Source organism: Dendrobates tinctorius, unplaced genomic scaffold (assembly GCF_039654945.1).
Source record: "Dendrobates tinctorius isolate UK_male_01 unplaced genomic scaffold, ASM3965494v1 ptg000035l, whole genome shotgun sequence".
Classification (NCBI taxonomy): Eukaryota; Metazoa; Chordata; class Amphibia; order Anura; family Dendrobatidae; genus Dendrobates; species Dendrobates tinctorius.
In genome coordinates this window covers 31,156,478-31,180,182 of record NW_027361703.1, presented here as the reverse complement: position 1 = coordinate 31,180,182, position 23,705 = coordinate 31,156,478, and the positions used below count along the sequence as shown (strand labels likewise).

The 23,705-nt window shown below is 40.7% G+C and overlaps 1 protein-coding gene across 2 annotated transcripts in view; it reads right to left on the bottom strand.

Moving 5' to 3' along the window:
• Positions 1-1,118: 1,118 nt before the first annotated feature.
• Positions 1,119-23,705, bottom strand: part of KCND2 (potassium voltage-gated channel subfamily D member 2) — an 802,199-nt gene continuing 779,612 nt past the window's right edge. For both annotated transcript variants that reach the window (XM_073573367.1, XM_073573368.1), the window contains exons 5-6: positions 9,848-10,092; positions 1,119-2,487 (exon numbers count right to left, since the gene is read on the bottom strand). In XM_073573367.1, the coding sequence (XP_073429468.1) occupies positions 2,310-2,487; positions 9,848-10,092 (423 nt within the window). In that variant the 3' untranslated portion in view covers positions 1,119-2,309. The remainder of the gene's footprint in view (positions 2,488-9,847; positions 10,093-23,705) is intronic.

The window sequence follows — 23,705 nt, the reverse complement described above, 5'->3', positions numbered from 1 at the left end:
GATGCTGGTGGTTGGTGATTTTGCAGGAATGATTAACAGGTCAGGAACTAAGAGGGAAGGGGAGATGAGAATCTAACTGCTGTGTAGAAATCAATGGGTTCGAAAGAGGAGGCTGGGATCTCACAAATTAACTTCTCAGCCTGGAATGTAGCTACTGCACATACTCAGCCAGGCTCTGATGGTCGATCTGCTTGGCATCAAGCTGTACACTATCTAAGATAAAAGATGGCATAGAAGCAAGTCAATTACAAACTTACTTATTCTCATCCTGTCTAACTAAAATATTTGTTATTGAGTTTACACTGTTATCACTATATTTGGATACAGAGATAACAGCCTTTGAACAAGTAATTAGGAGAACTGTTCTGAAAAATGCTGATGCTGGGGGCAGACAATTTTGCAGGACTTATAACAGGTCAGGACCTAAGAAGGAGAGGAACAGCTAAATGCGATATAGAAATCAATAGGCTGTGATTTCGTAAATCAACACCTCAGTTTTGAATGTAGCTACTGCACATGGCCAGGCTTTGTTGGTCTATCTCCTTGGCAACAAGCTGTGTACTATGTAAGATAAAAGCTCTCACAGCAGGAGACTAACAGGAGATAGAAAAAGCAAGTCAATTTCAAACTTGCTTATTTTCATACACTCTAACTAACAAAAGCAATTTAACAACATGAGAATACCCCTTCAACTATCAAGAACAGTGATTACAAAGAAAAGAAGCTTAAAAGACTTGTGATAACTCTTACTATGTAGATTTACTCTTATTAACTTCCATGAAGCCTGTCAAACAGAGACCATTTTTTTGTTTGTTAAATTTTAAAGGTAATAAGGTAGTTTGTTTGTTCTTAGTGAAAGATAAAATAGAGTTTCTGCTTTTGGAATTTGAAATAATAGACTAAATAACAATATAAAACCAAAAAAGCATGACAAAATTGACACAGGTAATTTTGCAACCTGAATGTCATATCACTGAAAAATATGTTTGTTTGTTTTTTGCTGTTCCACCTTATTTTTCCTCATCCTAAATGTAAAATTTGCATTATTGTGTACATGGAACCAGAACAATCTCATACATAATACATAATCTTTATGACACTTTATTTTTACCTTGGGAAAAATGTGCATCCACCTTTGACTCTTTTGATGCTGTGGAGCTTTATATTTAGGTGTTGTACAGCTGCAGGTTAAACAGGACTCTTTACGTCTTGTCATTTAAGTCATTGTTTTTTGACTGACCATTGGCCAAATGGGGTAAATAGTGAATTAGTCTGGCACAAACTATATGAGTTACAGGATATTAATGTTGAACATCAAAACCGACAGCACCAGCACTACAAAATAATAAGTGTAACGTCACAAGCATTCCAGACCAATAACAATCAATTTTCATGCATGTTCCAGAATCAAAGAATTCTGTAAAAACCCCTCCCCTAAAAATCGCCACTGAGCTAATATAGCTATTATCACTGCTTAGATTCAGATTTTCAACCAACACAAAGTAACAGAAGTAGTGTGATTAACCTGTAAGCACAGATATCCGTTGTGAGTGTGAAAACAGAGTTGTCATTGAACACCGCTAGGAATATGAAATTATAAAGACTCGTGATGGAGCAAACACACAATTATTGCGCTTGTTGCCAAACAAGATAACCCAACAAGAAAACAACAGGGAAACGCTATTTATGTACAAGACATCATGTGATATCAGAAATACGGCTCTGTTCCCACCACGCTTTTGTTTGTCTTTGTTTTGATACTGTAAACATTATTCATCCAGTTGTGAGCGCACTGAAAGGCCTTTTTCTTAAATAATGTTTGGTGGAAACAGCTTCAATTATCTCAAATCCCTGCTCTGAAGAATAGCTGCATGCATTACTGATGTCATTTCAATAAGTACAAATATACTTGCTATGCATGTTCTTTCATACTCATTATGCTATGGAATGTTCAATGTTCCCTCTAGGGAAAACATAATCACAATGTTTCCATTGCTGTAATGGTAATTTTACTACTCCAAAAGACTTCCTTTGCAGGGATTTCTTTTTTTAGGCTTTTCATATAAAAGTGTTGCATTAGTAAAGGAAAGAGAAAGCAAAAACAAAAAGGGAATCAATGGGCGATCTTTCATTGTGCTCATGTATGTAGTCACACTTCTACTGGATTGGAAGATCTGCTGCAAGGTCCCATTGCATTATTCAAGTCTGTTGTTATTAATATGCAAATAATCCATAGCTTGGAAGTCTCAGGGAGACTGAACAGTTTTCATTTCATTTAAAAAAAAAAAAATCTCATCTTTAATCACGGTTTAAAGTGCTGACACTCTCACAATGTTCCTCTGTGGATAATCTGGGGATGCTGATCTACCGTCCTCCTCGGGCGTAGTTACTGGCGATGTTGGGATACTTATTACAGCTGTTGTTACATATGGAGGCTCACAGTTTAGTTTGATGGTTTCCTCCACTTTGGCATTTAGACTGGACCTGCTATAAGAGAAAGATGGAAGTTATTTAAACTGAAGTATAGTATTATCCTCATTTTCATGTTAGGTTATTTCATTGGCAAAGGTATTAAAAGGTATGTATACTTACACCACTTGTGAAGACCAAAATATGTCCACATGAGCACAGACTACAAACAACTCCACTGTGCTCTCACCCACTTACACCACTTGTGAAGACCTAAATACGTCCACATGAGCACAGACTGCAAACAAATCCACTGTGCTCTCACCCACTTATGCCACTTGTGAAGACCTAAATACGTCCACATGAGCACAGACTGCAAACAACTCCACTGTGCTCTCACCCACTTACACCACGTATGAAGACCTAAATACGTCCACATGAGCACAGACTACAAACAACTCCACTGTGCTCTCACCCACTTATACCACTTGTGAAGACCTAAATACGTCCACATGAGCACAGACTGCAAACAACTCCACTGTGCTCTCACCCACTTACACCACGTATGAAGACTTAAATACGTCCACATGAGCACAGACTACAAACAACTCCACTGTGCTCTCACCCACTTACACCATGTGTGAAGACCTAAATGTGTCCACATGAGCACAGACTGCAAACAAATCCACTGTGCTCTCACCCACTTATGCCACTTGTGAAGACCTACATGTCCACATGAGCACAGACTACAAACAAATCCACTGTGCTCTCATCCACTTACACCACGTGTGAAGACCTAAATACATCCACATGATCACAGACTACAAACAAATCCACTGTGCTCTCACCCACTTACGCCACTTGTGAAGACCTACATGTCCACATGAGCACAGACTACAAATAAGTCCACTGTGCTCTCACCCACTTACACCACGTGTGAAGACCTAAATACGTCCACATGATCACAGACTACAAACAAATCCACTGTGCTCTCACCCACTTACACCACGTGTGAAGACCTAAATATGTCCACATGATCACAGACTACAAACAAATCCACTGTGCTCTCACCCACTTACGCCACTTGTGAAAACCTAAATACGTCCACATGAGCACAAACTACAAATAAGTCCACTGTGCTCTCACTCACTTACGCCACTTGTGAAGACCTAAATACGTCCTCATGAGCACAGACTACAAACAAATCCACTGTGCTCTCACCCACTTACGCCACTTGTGAAGACCTACATGTCCTCATGAGCACAGACTACAAATAAGTCCACTGTGCTCTCACCCACTTACACCACGTGTGAAGACCTAAATACGTCCACATGATTACAGACTACAAACAAATCCACTGTGCTCTCACCCACTTACACCACGTGTGAAGACCTAAATACGTCCACATGAACACAGACTGCAAACAAATCCACTGTGCTCTCACCCACTTACGCCACTTGTGAAAACCTAAATACGTCCACATGAGCACAGACTACAAATAAGTCCACTGTGCTCTCACTCACTTACGCCACTTGTGAAGACCTAAATACATCCTCATGAGCACAGACTACAAACAAATCCACTGTGCTCTCACCCACTTACGCCACTTGTGAAGACCTAAATACGTCCTCATGAGCACAGACTACAAACAAATCCACTGTGCTCTCACCCACTTACGCCACTTGTGAAGACCTACATGTCCTCATGAGCACAGACTACAAATAAGTCCACTGTGCTCTCACCCACTTACACCACGTGTGAAGACCTAAATACGTCCACATGAACACAGACTGCAAACAAATCCACTGTGCTCTCACCCACTTACGCCACTTGTGAAGACCTAAATACGTCCACATGAGCACAGACTACAAACAACTCCAATCTTATCCACTTTCGCCACTTGTGAAGACCTCTATATGTCTACATGAGCACAGACTACAAACAAGTCCACTGTGCTCTCACCCACTTGCACCATGTGTGAAGACCTACATGTCCACATGAGCAAAGACTACAAACAAGTCCACTGTGCTCTCATGCACTTACACCATGTGTGAAGACCTACATTTGTCCACATGAGCACAGACTACAAACAAATCCACTGTGCTCTCACCCTGCCAGCATGCAACCTGACATATTCCCTTAATTTTTGCCAACCTATAGAATGTATTTTAGTGTATGGTAGGCAGAGATTGAAGGGGCGTATGACTGTAGGACCAGACTACAAGAGATTATTAACCTTCTCAAAGAGCTGCAGACACAAACCATAGAATTTGTACAAATCTAAACTATTTATAATCAAGACTACATGCAAAGCGGCTTCATTTTTTTTAATTCTAGAAGCTTTTGAAGAAAACAAAAAGAATATTCTGCTACAAAGTTGTGTGCATTTCCTTTGAAGCATACATGTAGCCAAAAAAAAAATTCTCAGTAGTCTTTTACCCTTACATACAAAGAATTTGTGAAGTCTTTATAATTAAAACTTAGCTGTTTGCAATATAGGTTACTAGGTATACAGATGCAGGGGAGCAGCAGACCGAGGACTTGCATTGGTTGCTTGATCAATGTCAATGCTGCTGTGATCACATTACTTTATTAACCCCTTGAAGTCCCGCTGCTGTTAACAAGTTAAATGCCTCTGGCAATCACTGACAGCAACATTTAACATGCGCCGTCCTGAAGCGCGTCACAAGTCCCGCCCAATGGCGGCCTTGTCATGTGATCGCTACTAGTCATAGCACAGGCCCAATTGCTGCTTCAAGTCTCCTAAGGGGACTATTAATTCAAATATAAAGTGAAAACTTTTTTTAAATATAGAAAACCCCCACAAAGGTTCAAATCACCCACCCCCCTTTGTCCTATTAAAATTAAACAATTAAAAAAATATACACATATTTGGTATCGCTGCATTGAGAAATGACCGATATATCAAAATAATGAGAAAAAAATCAAAACGCAAAAATTGCGTTTTTTGGTTATGCAACATTGCTATAAAATGCAATAACAGGCGATCAAAAGATTGCATGGTATCAATAAAAAATGTCAGCTTGGGATGAAAAAAAAGCTCTCACCAAAAATCAATTGTGGAATTGCATTTTTTTTTTGCAATTTCACCACACGTGGATTTTTTTTCCCCATTTTCCAATATACTATATGGTAAAATCAATGGTGTCAACTTGTCCTGCAAAAATCAAGTCACATTGAAGGAAAAATAAAAAAGTTATGGCTCTGGAAAGAAGGTGAGAAAAAAAAGCAAAAATGCAAAAACGGAGAGCTCCGAGGTCGTGAAGGGGTTAATATACAATGTGAGAGGCATATTCTATATATCTCCTTAGATATTTCATAGATACTGTCATTTTCTTTAAAATTCTTTTATTACGTTGTATGCTGTTTGTGTGACAATTAAAGGGAGCCTGTCAGCAGGTTTTTCCTATGTAATCTGAGAGGAACATGATGTAGAGGCAGAGTCCTTTATTCCAGCGGTATGTCACTTACTGGCCTGCTCATTGCAGTTTCAATAAAATCTGTGTTTTACCCAGCAGGAGATTATTGCTACAAGACTAGGTGTCTTCTAATCAACTGCTATGTGTAACCCCTCCCCCACCACTGATTAGCAGCTCTCTGTCAATGTACAGTGTGCACAGGAAGCTGCCAATCAGTGGTGTGGGTGGGGCCATAGAGAGCTCAGCATTCAGGGCACTGCTTGATCTGCAGCAGAGAAAACAAGGACTTATTACAACTGCAGTAAACTAAGTGACACATCACTGGAATCAGGGTCTCTGCCCTACATCATGCTGTTCTTAGATGGGGTGGCAAAAACCTGGTAATAGATTCAATTTATCAATGACTTCAGTCTAGTTTCACACTTCAGCAGTTTAGAATTATGATAAACTCAGCCTCCATTCAGACAGTACACATTGTGGTTTCCATTTTACCACTGTATGAATGTGCTGCTTCATACATTGGTATTCAGTAAAAATATTCCTACCACATGATATATGTTTGTCCACTATTGTTTTTAGAAATAATCCTTACCGGACAATCCTACAAAAAGGTATATGGGAGACTGCGCTGTCCCTGTGCAGGTGCGAGATTTCATTCGGCTATGAGAATGACGCAGGATGTCACTAACATCTATCATAGCTGTCTATTGCTGGCCGCAGAATGAGGTCATGGGGTCGGCCATATTATCTTTATTTTATCAGATGAGATGGGGACATGATTCTATGGTGCTTACTATTATATAAGAATGACAGGTTCTCATTCTGCTCTTCTATAGTGCAGGTTTCCTCACAGACTGAGGAACTCTGCTGTCCATAAAAATGGCTTCTTGTAGAGGATCATGTGACCAGACCCGTCCATCAGAGTCCTCCAATAGAAGACCTCACATGTGAAACCTGCTTTACTATTGGAGAACACTGATGGACAGGTTTGATCACATGATCCTTCACCAGCGGTAATTTTATGGACAGGCGTAACGTGTCGTCTGTGAGGAAAGAGCAGGAGGAGAACCTGTCATACTTACAGTATATAAGAGTAACTGCCACAAAATCATGTCCCCTACAAGTCTGTTAAAATAAAGATAGCGTGGCCATCCCATTAACGGTTTCTGCAGCCAGCAATAAACAGTGTAAGGCTACAGTCACACTATCAGTATTTGGTCAGCATTTGACCTCAGTATTCGTAAGCCAAAACCAGGAGTAGGTGATAAATCCAGAAGTGGTCACGTGTTTCTATTATACTTTTCCTCTGATTGTTCCACTCCTGGTTTTGACGTAAAAACACTGATGTAAAATACTGACCAAATACTGAACGTGTGACCGTAGCCTAATACAGAGACCACAAGAGGCAAACAGTGAAAAGCGTTTAATGAAACACAATTGCATAAATTAATTTTAGCCAAAATTGTTTGCATAAAAGAAAAAAAATGTCCCTAAAGGTGGACAAACCCTTTAAGGGCAATCTAACCTCAAGCACACCACTAATATTACTTGATCCAGGGAAATAAGATACCTACTTAGCCAAGCCAAACAGGCATCTTTTTTTTAGGGGCAAGATACCGTATTTTTTGGACTATAAGACACAATTTATTCCTCCAAAAATGTGGAGGAAAATGGGGGGAGCATCTTATAGTCTGGATGTTCCTGCTTTGGCTGCGGTGGGGAGGTGGGGGAGTGACAGTGGCGGAGCAGCGGGTCACAGGAGGCAGAAGCCAGCAGCTGCGGCTTACTCTTGTGTCTGCTGCTAAAGAGAAATGAATATTCACTGCATTATATGCCCATGGGCGTGGAAAGCAGTGAATATTCATTTCTCTTTAATAGCGAACACGCTGTTAGCCACAGCAGCCGGCTTTCTGCAGCTGCCGGGTGTTCGCGTGTGCCAGCCACTTAAGGCAATGAATATTCACTGGTCTCCACTCCCATAGGCGTGGAATGCAGTGAATATTTATTCCCTTTAGTAGCAGGCACACATGAACGCCCGGCAGCTGCAGGAAGCCAGCGGATGCGGCTAACACTGTGCCCGCTATTAAAGAGAAATGACTATTCACTGCTTTCCACGCACATAGTCCTGGTGTGGAGAGCAGTGAGTCATCTGGCAGCTGTCCTCAGCTTGTAAGCTGTGTATGACATCACTGCCATGTGCTGCTTTCAAGCATAAGCCAGCTGCTGGCCCTCATCCTGGTATATGGCCCTTTCATCTTGGTATATGGCCCCACTGTGGTTCAATACAAAGGAAAAATTAAAAAATAAATGCTCCTAATCACCTTCCCAGCGCTCCCACACCACACGCAGCATCCGCTTCTGAAGCTGGCAGCTGATTTCGGCTTGTGACGGGAGCGCATGACGTCACTGCCATGCGCCCCCGGTCACACGCACACCAACATCAGCTACTAGCCTCTGATTGTATTGAAATGCACAGACCCAGCAAGTTTGTATGCTGCAATACACTTCAGCTGAATGTGCATTCATGGAAGCAATTTGTGACTTAAAAATAGCCGAGGTGAGGAATGGATTGAAATTGCAACAAGTTTTCCACCTGTGGTGTAGTGACCACTGTGTCCGCTAGGGGGCGCTGTGTGGATGTCCGAGGAGAGAGGATGAATGGCAGAGTCATGAATGACCATTATGTATCTCAAGGTGGGTGGCCTTGAGATGGAGACTGATGTGTGTATTGATCAGCAGTGATATTGCTGAGGTGTTGTTTCAATGTGTCAGGGAGAAGTCTCCAGGTAACTAAGGAGACGGGCGTACCTAGTTACCTACAAACCCACCCAGGGGGTGTGTTTAGTACACTATAGTAAAAGACTGTGAGTGGGTCAAGGACCTGTGATGAGGTCATAGTCATGTGACCCGGTGGGCATGGCTACGGACCATATATGGTGGCCAGGGTAGGTCACAGGTGGTGAATGCAGGGACCTGGTTGGTCCAGTGTGGAAGGTCCCGCTGAGATGGAGCTTCCTGGCTAACAGCATGTGAGGTGGCTGTGAGCAATGGCGATGTGTGCCTGAGAGTTCCCTGGAGGGAACAAACGTGTGCGGGATGGTGAAGCCGCATGAGGAACCCTGACAGGTGAGATAACACTGAGGCTGAAGAGCCTGCGCAATGGACATTTGCATAACCTGTGTGAGTACAGGATAACCAGAGTGAAGCTCTGTAATGGACGCTAAGCTGTTGTATATTGCTGCTGTGGGTTTATGATGGAGGAATAAACCGCATGGACTATGTTATGGTTTATGAAAACCCATTGCCGGATGTTTTTTATTTGCTGCCAAGCGAGTGATCCCCTAATTGAATGACAGCGCTACCTCATATACCGTATTAAAAACTGATGGTTGGTGAATCACCTGAAAACATCAGGAATTTCTAAATGCTGTGCTCAAAGCGGAAAACAAAAAAAAAACTCCAACAGGTGAGCATATGTAAAATAGACTTCAAAAAGGCGCAAATAGAATAATGAATTTGGTGCAAGCAAAAAAGGCACAAAACTACATAATAAACAGGCTCAAATACAATGTTGAATTGGGACCTTAAAGGGGTACTGCATTCTCCAAGATTCTATTCCAATATGTAGGAGATATAGTAATAATAATAATATTAGCCAGAATCTTCTATTAGAAATGTAGTATAGTTTTTCTGATAAGGTATGTCACTTACCCCATGTGCAGGACATTGTAGTAGTGCAGGTATCCATGGTTACAACCACTAACAACTAGCTAGCTGTCACTGTATGAGTGGTCATAACCATGGGTACCTAAGCTAATGCAATAGCCTGCACACGGGGTAAGCGACATACCTTATCAGGATAACTATACTACATTTCTAGTTGGCGGTATATGCTAATATTATTATTATTATTATTATTATTAAATCTACTACATATTGGGATAGGATCTTGGAGATGGGAATACCCCTTTCATGTAAGAGTGTCAAGCTTTTCATACCTGTTTGGTAGTGGGTTTCTTTCCATACATTGGATCTGGATAGCACTAAGCTCCTGAAGACTCCCATGATGGCTACATGTTGTAGCATTTGGAATGCGCAAATTCTTTTTATTTCGTCTTGAGCAACAAAAACTCCGGCCTTCATGCTGAGATGACATAGAGGGGCTGTGATTCCTTGGTTTATTTATGGTAGATACTTCCTTGCAGCTGTCTTCGTACGTCTGTTCATCAATAAATTCGTGATTCTAGGTCAGAAAATAAAAAGCCATGAATTAAAAGGCTTTATATATACGAGGTTAATACAAAATATACATGAAAACATTACACCTTCTAGGAGATACAATATACAAATAAACTATGCTGCACATATTGGAGATTGTTGTAGCCTTCAGACTTAGTTATGAAATGTAGCGAAGTGTTGACATCCACACACATATTACTGCAGGACAATGACCCCAAAAATGTAGTAAGACAAAACTAAAATTAAAGTTGGGAAAAGCTAAATAACATATACAAGACTCAAAAGAAGACTAGAAATAGCAGACAGCAAAATATAATACGTCCATTGATAAAATATTAGGAAACTTCTATCTAATAAGTTCATACTGTATGTTACAAAGATATATACAAGTAATGGGTTTCCAGAATGATTATTGTAAAGGGTTGTCTAGTTTAGAAAACCCATTTTTAAAGGGACTCTGTCAGCACAGAATGATTGGTTGAAACCAAGTACCGCCGCTCGGTGCATCATGATGTGGACAAACATTTTAAGCGTAACTGTCGTTTTATTTTTACCCAATAAATCAATAGTGCTCGTAAAAAGAAGCAACTTTGTAATATATCATGGACAGATACTCAAGTCTCAGTTTGGGAACTCTGCAGTTCCTTCTGAGTTACCTTTGGTCTCTGTGTGGCCTCTCAGATTAATGCCCCATTTTCCCAGGCTGAGAGTTTAGGTGAAAGGCCCTCTCTTGGCAGGTTGGTTGTGGTGCCATGCTCTATTTGATGATAATGGATTTGATTGTGTTCCGGGGATGATCACAGATTAGTATTTTTTTTATAATCCAACCCTGACTTGTACTTCTCAACACCTTTGTCCATGTCTTGTTTGGAGATCTCCTTGGTCTTCATGGTGTTTGGTTAGTGGTGCCTCTTGCTTATTGGTGTTGCAGCCTCTATGGCCTTTCAGAAAAGGTGTGTATATACTGACAGATCATGTGACACTTAGATTACACCCAGGAGGACTTCCTGTCACTGCATGTTACTTAGGAAATTAATTGCTTGCACCAGAAATGTTTAAGGAGTTCATCACAAAAGAGGTGAATACATATGCACTTGCCAATTTTTAATGTCCAAAACAGATATATGGTTGCACTCACCGGTAATAAATAAAAACCTCCTATAGGACCCGTTGAAGCACAGGAGGCGTGATATGGCCGTCGTCCAGAGTGTATCTCGTGAGTACCTTCCTGCGAGCATGTTTTAATTAAGTGTACCAATACGGGAAGTTTTTATTTAATACTGGTGAGTGCAACCATATATCTTTTTTGGACATTATTTGCATAGCTTTTCACATAGTTTGCACCCTGTCATCCAGGGGCATGGTTGAAATCACTGTCAGCTAAACCAGCTAGCCACAGGTGTCACAGCGGTGCCAGTTTGTCTTCTGCTACTGCGATTTACTACATGCCAATTTTCAGTTATTTTATCCCATAAATTTAATTTATGCCTATATTTTTCTCACTTCATTTCACCAACTTACACTATTTAGTACTGATGTATCACACACAAATCTGATTGCAAAAATATTTAAACACTGGTTGTAATGTAACAAAATATGGCAGGTAAATAGCCAAGGGGGATGAATTTTTTTTGCAAACCACTGTATTACAAAGTTGCTTATTTTCATGTGTACTATTGATTTATGAAATACAAATTAAAATGACACTAACACTTTAAGTTCACCTTCCCAACAACTTGTTTTATATTTATCTCCACCCAATCACTTCTTTGACTGAGAGCTCTGGCTTCATAGAGCTAGAAAAGGGCAGAGATAGACAGAAAACAAGCAGGTGGGAAGGTGCACTTAAATGTTTGGCCACGCCGTGATGCACAGAGCGCCTGGACTTGGTCTTAACAGTCATTCTTTGCTGACAGTCTCCCTTTAATACCCTAAAAGAGAATTCATAAATGGAGATCCGCTGATGAAGCTTCTTGTTTTCAATAGGTACATTCATCAGGAGGTCCCAACACCTCTTTAAAATACATGGAGAACCCACTGATGTCCATGGAAACCATCTGTCATGTTTTAGTTGCCGCAGGGAAACAGAACATGCAATTCTGGTGATGTAAGTAACAGCTCACCCTGTTATCAGCTATGTGCTGGAGCGGCCATCTATCAAAACTGAATTGTTCGAACAACTTGAGTAGTCCACCATTGACCAAAGTGTTGAACTGTGTCCTTTTTATTTTCAAATTTTATATCCAAGAAACCTAAGAATGGTGACAGATTTTATCAAGTAATTGGACCGAGTAGCCTTAGATCCACGTAGGAGAACATGGATTTTATAAGAAATGCCTTACCTGATACACCAAAAAGTATTACCGTCTGCTGATTTCTGAGGACTTTGATGGTATATTCCATTTGCAATTTTGCATATTGAGCTAATTATTTAATTTTTTTACAACATTCTTATATTTTTGGCTACAAAACTCTAAATAATACATATACTTAATGCACTCCATGCCTAATATTTGATTTTGTTTTAAATAATGAGTAGTAATGTATCTCAATTTGCAGATAAAGGATTTAGATTGCAATTGAATTTTTGCATTTGTCCTAAAGGGATCATTCAGGCCACCTTTACTGAAGGTTCCCATACACGTCCAATGGCAGTTGGATAAACATTTGTTCAGTCAACATCTATCACTCTTGAGTCCCTCATACACATGAATGCTTGGCTCTACTCAGAGAGCATGGCAGCAACATTGTTGAAAGCCAACATGCCCAGATGCTCTTTGCTTTGGCATCTGCTGTCAGCACAGGGTTGGGACCACCCATAATCATTAGACAGTCAGCTGGTCCCGCTGAATTTAAGTTGGGCCAAATGCATCCAACGTGTATGAGCTGCTAAACACTCCTTTGTCTCAGTATATGTGTAGAAAATAGCTGATCCTCCTTTTCACAATGATGGTTTATGAAAGGGAAAGTCCGAAGTCCATATTAATTTTCCTCCTAAATCCCTTTCTATTTTGTGCCATAATCTAAACTGTTCTCTAATATTCTTGAATTAAAAATTCCCTAACTACACTAACTGCTTTTCTTTCTCACTCCCTTTTAGATGACTCTTTGAGAATCCTGACACTTGCTGGTGTATTGAAACAAAGCTTCATCAGGGAGGCAGAGACTGCGGTCACTGCCACTGCCCCCTCTCTGAAGTGAAGTGTCATCAGTGAAGCTCTTTTCAGGAGCTGGGCTAGTCCCTGCTCGATGTGCACAATAACAGTGCGCTCTCTGTTGCTGGTTTTTAGACCAGCATTAACAAGCTGGCAACAGAGCATGCTGTCAGAACACCCCGGTGTAGAGACCAGTGACATCACTTGCGAGGGCAATGCTGGTCTCTGCACGCCGGATATTCTCATAATGCGCTCTGTTGCCAGCTCATAGCTGACCTCAGCCTCTGCCACCTGATGACGCTTGAAGGATAGCGAATTTTAATTAAATTATATTAGAAAATTAGATTAGATTATGGAAATAAATATATAGGGATTTAGGATAAAAATTACTTTGGACTTCGGATCACCCCTTTAACCCCTTAATCCCATGTGACGTACTATCCCGTCCATGTACCCTGGGACTTAATTCCCAGGGACGTGATAGTACGTCACAGCGATCAGCGGCGCCGCTGATCGCAGCCGGGAGTCAGCTAATTATCACAGCTGACACCCGGCACAATGTGTCAGGGGCGGTCACGGACCGCCCCCGACATATTAACCCCTTGCACACCATGATCAAACACGATTGCGGTGTACCGGGGGCTAAAGCGAAGCATCGGCAGAGAGGGGGCTCCCTCTGTGCTTCCCTGAGCCCCCCACCGCAGCACAATGTGCAGCGCTGCTGTGGGGGTCTCTTTCCCTACAGGTCCCCAGATCCAAGATGGCGATGGGGACCTTCGGGGGCCTGTAGGGAGCTGACTTCCTCAGTGCCTGCAAAGCGCAGGCATGACTAAGTCTGCGTCTATGCCTGTGACAGATTGCTGATCTGTCACAGTGATCTGTGATGTGACAGATCAGCGATCTGTCACAGGACAGCGATGTCCCCCTGGGTCAACCTAATAAAGTTTAAAAAAAAAAAGTGTAAAAATAATTTTTTAAAAATTGCTAAATAAATTAGAAAAAAAAAATATTCCCCAATAAAATCATTTTTTGGAAATAAAAAAAGAAAAAAACAATAGAAGTATACATATTTAGTATTGCCGCGTCCGTAACGACCTGCCCTATAAAACTGTCCCATTAGTTAACCCCTTTAGTGAGCCCCTTAAAAAATGAAAATTAAAAACGAAGCAAAAAATAATGATTTATCATACCGCCGAACAAAAAGAGCAATAACGCGCGATCAAAAAGACGCATATAAATACCCATGGTACCGCTGAAAACGTCATCTTGTCCTGCAAAAACCGAGCTGCAATACAGCATCATCAGCGAAAAAATAAAAAAGTTATAGCTCGCAGAATAAAGCGATGCAAAAATAATTATTTTTTATATAAAATAGTTTTCATTGCATAAAAGCGCCAAAACATAAAAAAAGACATAAATGAGGTATCGCTGTAACCGTACTGACCCAGAGAATAAAACCGCCTTATCAATTTTACTGCACGCAGAACGGTGTAAACGCACCCCCCAAAAGAAATTCATGAAACGCTGGTTTTTGTTCATTCTGCGTCCCAAAAATCAGAATAAAAAGCAATCAAAAGATGTCACATGCCCCAAAATGGTACCAATAAAAACGTCATCTCGTCCCGCAAAAAATAAGACCTCACATGACTCGGTGGGTCAAAATACGGAAAAATTATAGCTCTCAATATGTGGTGATGCAAAAACTATTTTTACAATAAAAAGCGTCTTTTAGCCTATGACAGCTGCTAAACATAAAAACCTGCCATAAATAGTAAATCAAACCCCCCGTTATCACCCCCTTAGTTAGGGAAAAATAATAAAATTAAAAGAAAGTGTATTTATTTCCATTTTCCCATTAGGGTTAGGGTTAGGGCTAGGGCTAGGGTTAGGGCTAGGGTTAGGGCTGAGATTAGGGTTAGGGGTTAGACAGCAGACAGCATTTATAGTGGAAGGATCCATGTTTTGAGCTTTAGCACTATGGCACTTTGCAACAAGTTAGTCCCCTGAAGATTTACTTGGATGAAACGCGTTGGGACGCTCTTCTAAGGGAAAGTGCAGGGCATGTGCAATATAGGGTGAGCTGTGGGCTGCCCTTGTAAGGGCAGGAGTCTGGGGATCAGATGATGGTTAGTTTTTGAGGGATTTGACAGGGTATTGTCTTCCTATCGCTACCTCCCTGTGTGTATACAGAGTATCCCTGGAGACTCCTGGCCGTCTGCAAAAACCGGTGAGATTGTTCCTATTTTATATATCTCACCTTCTTGTATCTCGTGGCTATAAACCTTTTTTGGTTTAGCCAAACACAATATACATATATGCAATTGGTTATGGCATTGTGTGCTAACTGTTAAATGCTGTATCCTGTTTACAAACTGTTGCCTGATATGATACATTAGCAACGTTTTATATCCTGATTGATGCGGTTGGGTGGTTCCCATCTTTTTCTAGGGATTACCCATCAAATGGCATCCTTTTAATCACTATTGGTGACATTATTGTTTTGGTGCTTTTAAGTTACATATTAAAAGTTATTTTTTAACCTCACTTATTGCTGTATACATACCCTTGGTAAAATAAAAAAAATTGAACCTAAAGTATTTTTTTTGTGAAAAAAAGTTAAATGTTCATTTTTTTCTAAATATTCAAAAAATTCCTGTAACGCACCTAAAGGGTTAATAAACTTGAATGTGGTTTTGAGCACCTTAAGGGGTGCCGGTTTTAGAATGGTGTCACTTTTGGGTATTTTCTATCACATAGACCCCGCAAAGTGGCTTCAAATGTGATGTGGTCCGTAAAAATAAAATGGTGTTGCATAAATGAGAAATCGCTGGTCAATTTTTAACCCTTATAACTTCCTAACAAAAAAAAATTTTGGTTCCAAAATTGTGCTGTTGTAAAGTAAACATGTGAAAAATGTTACTTATCAAGTTTTTTGTGTGCTGTATCTCTGTGATTTAAGGGCATAAAAATTCAAAGTTGGAAAATTGCGAAATTTTCAAAATTTTTGCCAAATTTCCATTTTTTTCACAAATAAACGCAAGTTATTTGAATGAAATTTTGCCACTAACATGAAGTACAATATGTCACGAGAAAACACTGTCAGAATCACCAGGATCCATGAAAGCATTTCAGAGTTATTACCTCATAAAGGGACAGTGGTCAGAACTGTAAAAATTGGCCCGGTCATGAACGTGCAAACCACCCTTGGGGGTAAAGGGGTTAAAGGGCTTGTCCACTTTCAGCAATGTGGACTCTAAACATCTACATGCATGTTAAAGAACAAAACCAAATGGTACTTAGCCTCCCCAGCTCAGGCCCATGTTAAGGTCTCAGGTTTTGCCTACCGTGGTAGGTGATGCTAAGTACAGCATCACCTATAGGTACCTACTTCCATGTTACTTTTGAGATCATACTTGGAAAGTTGCTTTAAGGTAACATAATAAATTCATATTAAGATGGGTTTAAAAAGCAATCAAAAGAATATAAAAGGTAAATTCCTTATGGTTAAAACACAACAGCACAAACTCTGTTTTTGTAATTTCGCACCAGGCATTTCTTGTTGCAGCCAGAGGCAATGTCAACATGCTTGAAAGTCAAATAATCTTAAATGTTATTCTAAAAGTTCAAAAAGATTATATTCCTTGTTATTGTCATCACGGTGTTAACTACAGAATTAACATACCGTATATACTCGAGTATAAGTCGATCCGAGTATAAGTCGACCCCCCCCTAAATTTGCCTCAAAAACCTGGGAAAACTTATTGACTCGAGTATAAGTCTAGGGTGGGAATTGCCGAAGATACTGGTAAATTTAATGCTGCACAACATACAGTATGCCCCCAAAATGCTGCACAGTGAATGCTGGCCCAAATAATGCTGCACAACATACAGTATGCCCCGAAAATGCTGCACAGTGAATGCTGGCCCAAATAATGCTGCACAACATACAGTATGCCCCCAAAATGCTGCACAGTGAATGGTGGCCCAAATAACGCTGCACAACATATGGCCCCATAAATGCTGCCCAGTGAATGGTGGCCCAAATACCGTAATGCTGCCCCCAAAGTGATAGGATTACTGGTAATCCTATCATGTTGCTGCCGCTGCCGCTGCCCCTGCTGGAATTTAAAAAACAAAAAAACAAAACACTATATACTCACCTACGTTGATAACAGCTGTTCCTGAGCGTCGCCGGCTCTTCAGTGACTCAGGCAGAGGGCGTGTGCTTTCCACGTCATCGTGCCCTCTGCACGTCACTGCCGGAGGACGGGAGAGAGCGGCGCGCAGAGATGTTGAATGCCACGGCGGCCCTATCATCACCCGCCGCCAGGACGCTGCAGGGGACTGCAGCGAACACCGGGGACCGCGGAGACGACTGGGACCGCGGAGATGACGGGGACCAGGTAAGTTGGCACCGTGACCCGAACATAAGACGAGGGGGGTCTTTTTCAGCCCCAAAAGGGGGCTGAAAAACTCGACTTATACTCGAGTATATACGGTATGTTGTGGAGATTAGAGTATTATGAGTTGGAGAACACAGATAATCTTTTTGCTGTCAGTTAAGATCATAGTCTGACAAGATGGATCATATGGCCATATACTTTATGAAAGCAAAGTATTCTTCCTGTCATCTGAATTGTGCAGGTGACTTCATACAAACCAAATTATAGTCCCTGCTGGATGATTTTAATTAAGTTGGCAATTATAATAGATCCGATTGATTAAGTGCATAAATATAGCATTATAATTAATACTGTATTATCAGGCATGGACCGATGGCTGCTGTTCATGTAATGAGTCAAAGGTAAGTAATACAGAATCAAATGCAGCCTCTACCATGCAACCAGACTGTTGATGTGCAAAGTTCAGTTACTAAGTCCTTTTTCTGACTGCATAAGATTTCTTTGAAGCCTTCAAGTTAGAATTCAACTAAAATATATCATTACGCGAGGGCAACTTTAAAATACGGCAGCCGTTTTTTAGTATTATCCTACGTTGTGTGCTAATTTTCTATCCTTAATAATGATCCCTCAAGTGTCTCGTATTGTCCAACAATTAGAGATTTTATTCTGAGTCAGACCTGGAGTACTTGGAACATAGAGAGGAGATGGAACGCGGCACTTTGACTCATGGGGATCTATGGCAGAATTCATTTTTTGACCAACATATTGTTTAGTTTACTACACCTAGAGGAGCGCTAAACCCAGAAGACTGTTTGTCCAAGTGCCATCTAATCAGCAATCTGGACTGTTGCTGACTTTCTATGCTCCTTATTTTGTTATAGTACAAGCAAGGCTGACGTTTCCATTCAACTAATTCTTTCACCGAAATAACACCGTAAATTTGCTGAAAGTCTGATATTATGTCACGTAACACATTTTAATATCACAGCTGGGATCAGACTGGCTCACTAGAGGCTCTTGCATCCTCCGATGTGCTAAGCTGCTGACATAGTTATGGAGCTCATAGAGCTTATTTGCTTACTGCTGATACAATTCTTATGCATTTGATTCACAAATAACTTCCTAGAGTTTACCTGTTGGCCAATAATGGCCTACTGTAGGATGTAGATACAAGTATGCCAAGTATGTATAGATTGATGGAGCATCTTTAAAGTATGATTATTTGCTGTGGCTAAGGTACCGTAGTTCAGCACTGACCATGGAACATAAGGAAAGTGCTAAACTCTACCTTCAATCAATAGCTTTGTCAATTTTTAATGTACTATTTCACATTAAGTCAACAGTGTGATGTAGCAGCAAAAAAGGCAAATGCAATTCTGGGATGTATTAACAGAAGCATACAGTCTAGATCAGGGTTCCCCATTCCAGTCCTCAAGGCCCACCAACAGATCATGTTTTCAGGATTTCCTTTGTATTGCTCAGGTGATAATTGCTTCACCTGAGCAATACAAAGGAAATCCTGAAAACATGATCTGTTGGTGGGCCTTCAGGACTGGAGTTGGGGAACCCTGGTCTAGATCACATGAAGTCATTATTGTCCTCTACTCCTCTTTGGTCAGACCTCATCTAAAATACTGTGTCCAGTTTTGGGGGGCCACATTTTAAAAAAAGACATCAACAAACTAGAGCAAGTTCAGAGAAGAGCAACCAGAATGCTGACCGGTCTGCAAACCATGTCCTATGAGGAACGGTTACAGGATTTGGGAATGTTTAGCTTGCAAAAAAGAAGACTGAGAGGAGACTTAATAGGTGTCTACAAATATTTCAAGGGCTGTCACATTGTAGAAGGATCATCTTTATTCTCATTTGCGCAAGGAAATACTAGAACAATGGGATGAAACTGAATGGGAGGAGACACAGATTAGATATTAGGAAAAACTTTTTGACAGTGAGGGTGATCAATGAGTGGAACAGGCTGCCATGAGAGGTGGTGAGCTCTCCTTCAATAGAGAAGTTTTCAAACAGAGGCTAGGCAGACATCTGTCTGGGATGATTTAGTGAATCCTGCTTTGAGCAGGGGTTGGACCAGATGACCCAGGAGGTCCCTTCCAACTCTACCGCTCTATGATTGTTGGTCTGAATAAGTTGAGGGTCTAACAGTAAAAAGTACACATTACAATCAGGGAACATCTATGTCATTTCCGGTGTGCAAAAAGTGGACTTATGGTCCTCTTGTGCCAAAATATATCAGATAAATTGACAATTTAGATAATAATTGTTGGAGACAAGCAGGAAAACTGCCACCTTTTCTTAAAAGGTTCATCCTCTTTCAGAAACTCCTGGTCCCAATTTTAGAAAGACATTACTTTTTTCCCTGGGACCACTGCTGAGTCTCTATCGCTTCTATGCCTGATATTGGCTGTATCGCTAACTCACATTAAAAGTGCAGCAGCCAATCACTGAGCTCAGTGGTTCTGCCCATGTAGATAGAATGCCCCGCTCAGAGCTGTTGACCTCAGTGATTGGCTGCCATGCTGTCAATATGACATGCATGCTGCAGCCGATATCAGACACCACGAGCAGCGGTGGAGACTCAGCAGTAGACTGGAGGACAAAAGTAAAGCATGTTTTATTTTTTTTTTAGAACAAACTGCGCCCAATAATCGGGATTATACGAAAGGGGACAACCCCTTTGACATCACCTAAAGAACATTAAAGCAGTATCTGTCTGAAAATATCAATAAAAATTTTTGATTTTCACTTCTTTCTACGCTTTAATAGTGAGTGTATATCGCAGTCTCAAAAATGTACAACAGTATTTTAATTTACGATGAGTGACAAATGCAAAAGTTGGTTTCTCCATTTTTTATGCTTTTTATGGCCTAAACATTTATTCAAGAAATAATAAAATGTAGAACTATAAAACAAGGTGCCCTCTCCACTTACATAAACCTATATGAAACTTTATTTTTTAGCACAGTCGTGCATCCATACAGACCTCATCCTTCTGATTTTTATTAGACTCATAATATGTAAGGATAAATCACTTGAGAGACAAGTGACAAGTAAATATTGCTGAATGCTACAGGATAATCATAAATTCTTCTTGCAATAATAAGCATTAAGTTACATTAACTATTTCTGCTTTCAGGCAGTCTAAATAGATAAACATTACAAATGTAACTTCTAATTTACAACTGATTTAAAAAAATGGAAATGATTTTGCATCGAAGCCTCATTTATATCTACTTAATGAGCACACAAGACTCGCTGATACTTAGGAAAGGTGCATCTGCTCCACACTAGACTCCAGTGCACTGTTCTGCTGGACCTGGCTGTCTCAAATGTGTTGCGTTTTGTGTACTAAGAAATAGCTAACATCTGTGAACAGTTCGCCATGAACACTGACAAACACCATTAGATGTAATAGCACAGGTGTGGCAAGTAAAAAAGGCAAAACGTAAGTAAACTTTTAAGTACCGGAGGCTTTATTGTAGGCCTGATCAAAATAATTTACATTATATGTAAATAATTATATATTGTGGAAACCGGCTTAGGCTGCTTTCACATATCAGCTTTTTGGCGTCAGTCACAATCCGTCGGATGGATGAATCAATGGATCTGTCGCAAATTGTGAAAAACTGATGTGACAAATCCGTTTTTTCGACAGATCCGACTAGCGCCGTTGAAAAAACAGATCCGTCACATCCGTTTCTATCTTTTTTTGACGGATCCAGTTTTAAAAATGCCCACAGACAGATAGACAAACAGATAGATAGATAGATATGGGATGGATAGATAGATAGATAGAATACATAGATATATCTATAGATCTATCCATAGGTACATCTATTGATATATCTATGGCTACATATCTATGGATATATCTATGGATATATATCTATGGATATATCTATGGCTATATCTATGGATATATATATATATATATATATATATATATCCATAGATATAGCCATAGATATAACTATAGATATATCTATAGATATATCATATCTATAGATATATCTATAGATATATAGGCATATATATTTTAAAAAAACGTAAAAAAAAATGTTGTGGGCTCCCATGCAATTTTCTGCACCACAGGGTGAAAGCCGATGGCCGGAGGCCAATATTTGAAGCCTGGGAAGGGGGTAATACCCATGGCCCCTTCCCAGTCAATAAATATCAGCCCGCAGCTGTCTGCATAGCCTTTACTGGCTATTAAAATAGGGGGTCCCAAAAAAATGATATGGGGTCCCCCTATATTCTACAGCCAGAAAGGCTACGCAGACAGCTGGGGGCTAATATTCATAGCCTAGGAAGGGGCCATGGATATTGCTCCCCTGGCTACAAATACCAGCTCGCAGTCGCCCCAGAAATGGCGCATCTCTAAGATGTGCCAATTCTGGCACTTAGCCCCTCTCTTCTCACTGCCGTGTAGCGGTGGCATATGGGGTAATAAGAGGTTAATGTCACCTTGCTATTGGAAGGTGACATTAAGCCTGTTTAATAATGGAGAAGTGTCAATAAGATGCCTATCCATTATTAATCCTATAGTAGGAAAGGGTTAAAAAAACACAGCCATAAAAAAGAATTTTAATGAATTAAAACACGACACGGTTTGTCATAATTTTTACTATACACCCAGATCCTAGTGTTTGTTTATTATTTTAATTTTTTTCTGGACGATCGAAGGCTTTGGGGATTAGGTGTAGATGGTGAGTATGAACTATATATGTGTGTATGTTTATTTCAACGTTACCATTCTATCTGGTAACGTTGAAATTTTCTCATTAGCAGCTCACTTGTTTGTTATAATCCCTTTTGCAAGCATCTTTAATGTGGTATGGGACATATAATACCCCCTTTTTTGTCACTGTTTAGTGAGATTTTTGCACTCAGCACTATATTTATTCTAATATGGTTTACATGCATGGTAATTGATACCGACTTTATAGAGTGATTTTTTTTGCACTTAGCACTTTAATTGCACAATCCACTTTATCACCTGCTATATACACTGCTCAAAAAAATAAAGGGAACACTTAAACAACAGGATATAACTCCAAGTAGATCAAACTTCTGTGAAATCAATCTGTCCACTTAGGAAGCAACACTGATTGACAATCAATTTCACATGCTGTTTTGCAAATGGGATAGACAACAGATGGAAACTACTGGCAATTATCAATACACCTCAATAAAAGAGTGGTTCTGCACGTGGTGACCACAGACCACATCTCAGTACCAGTGCTTTCTGGCTGATGTTTTGGTCGCTTTTGAATGTTGGTTGTGCTTTCACACTCGTGATAGCATGAGACGGACTCTACAACTCACACAAGTGGCTCACGTATTGCAACTCATCCAGGATGGCACATCAATGCGAGCTGTGGCAGGAAGGTTTGCTGTGTCTGTCAGCATAGAGTCCAGAGGCTGGAGGCACTATCAGGAGACAGGCCAATACACCAGGAGATGTGGAGGGTGCCATAGGAGGGCAACAACCAAGCAGCAGGACCGCTACCTCCACCTTTGTGTACGAAGGAACAGGAGGAGCACTGCCAGAGACCTGGAAAATGACCTCCAGCAGGTCACAAATGATTCATGTGTCTGCACAAACGGTTAGAAACCGACTCCGTGAGGATGGTCTGAGTGCCCAACGTCCACAGATGGGGGTTGTGCTCATAGCCCAACACCATGCAGGACGCTTGGCATTTGCCACAGAACACCAGGATTGGCAAATTCGCCACTGGGACCCTGTGCTCTTCACAGATGAAAGCAGGTTCACACTGAGCCCATGTGACAAACTTGACAGAGACTGTAAACGCCATAGAGAGCAATCTGCTGCCTGCAACATCCTTCAGCATGACCGGTTTGGCAGTGGGTCAGTAATGGTGTGGGGTGGCATTTCTTTGGAGGGCCGCACAGCCCTCCATGTGCTCACCAGAGGTAGCCTGACTGCCATTAGGTACCGGGATGAGAATCTCAGACCCCTTGTGAGAGCATATGCTGGTGCGGTTGGCCCTGAGTTCCTCCTAATGCAGGACAATGCCAGACCT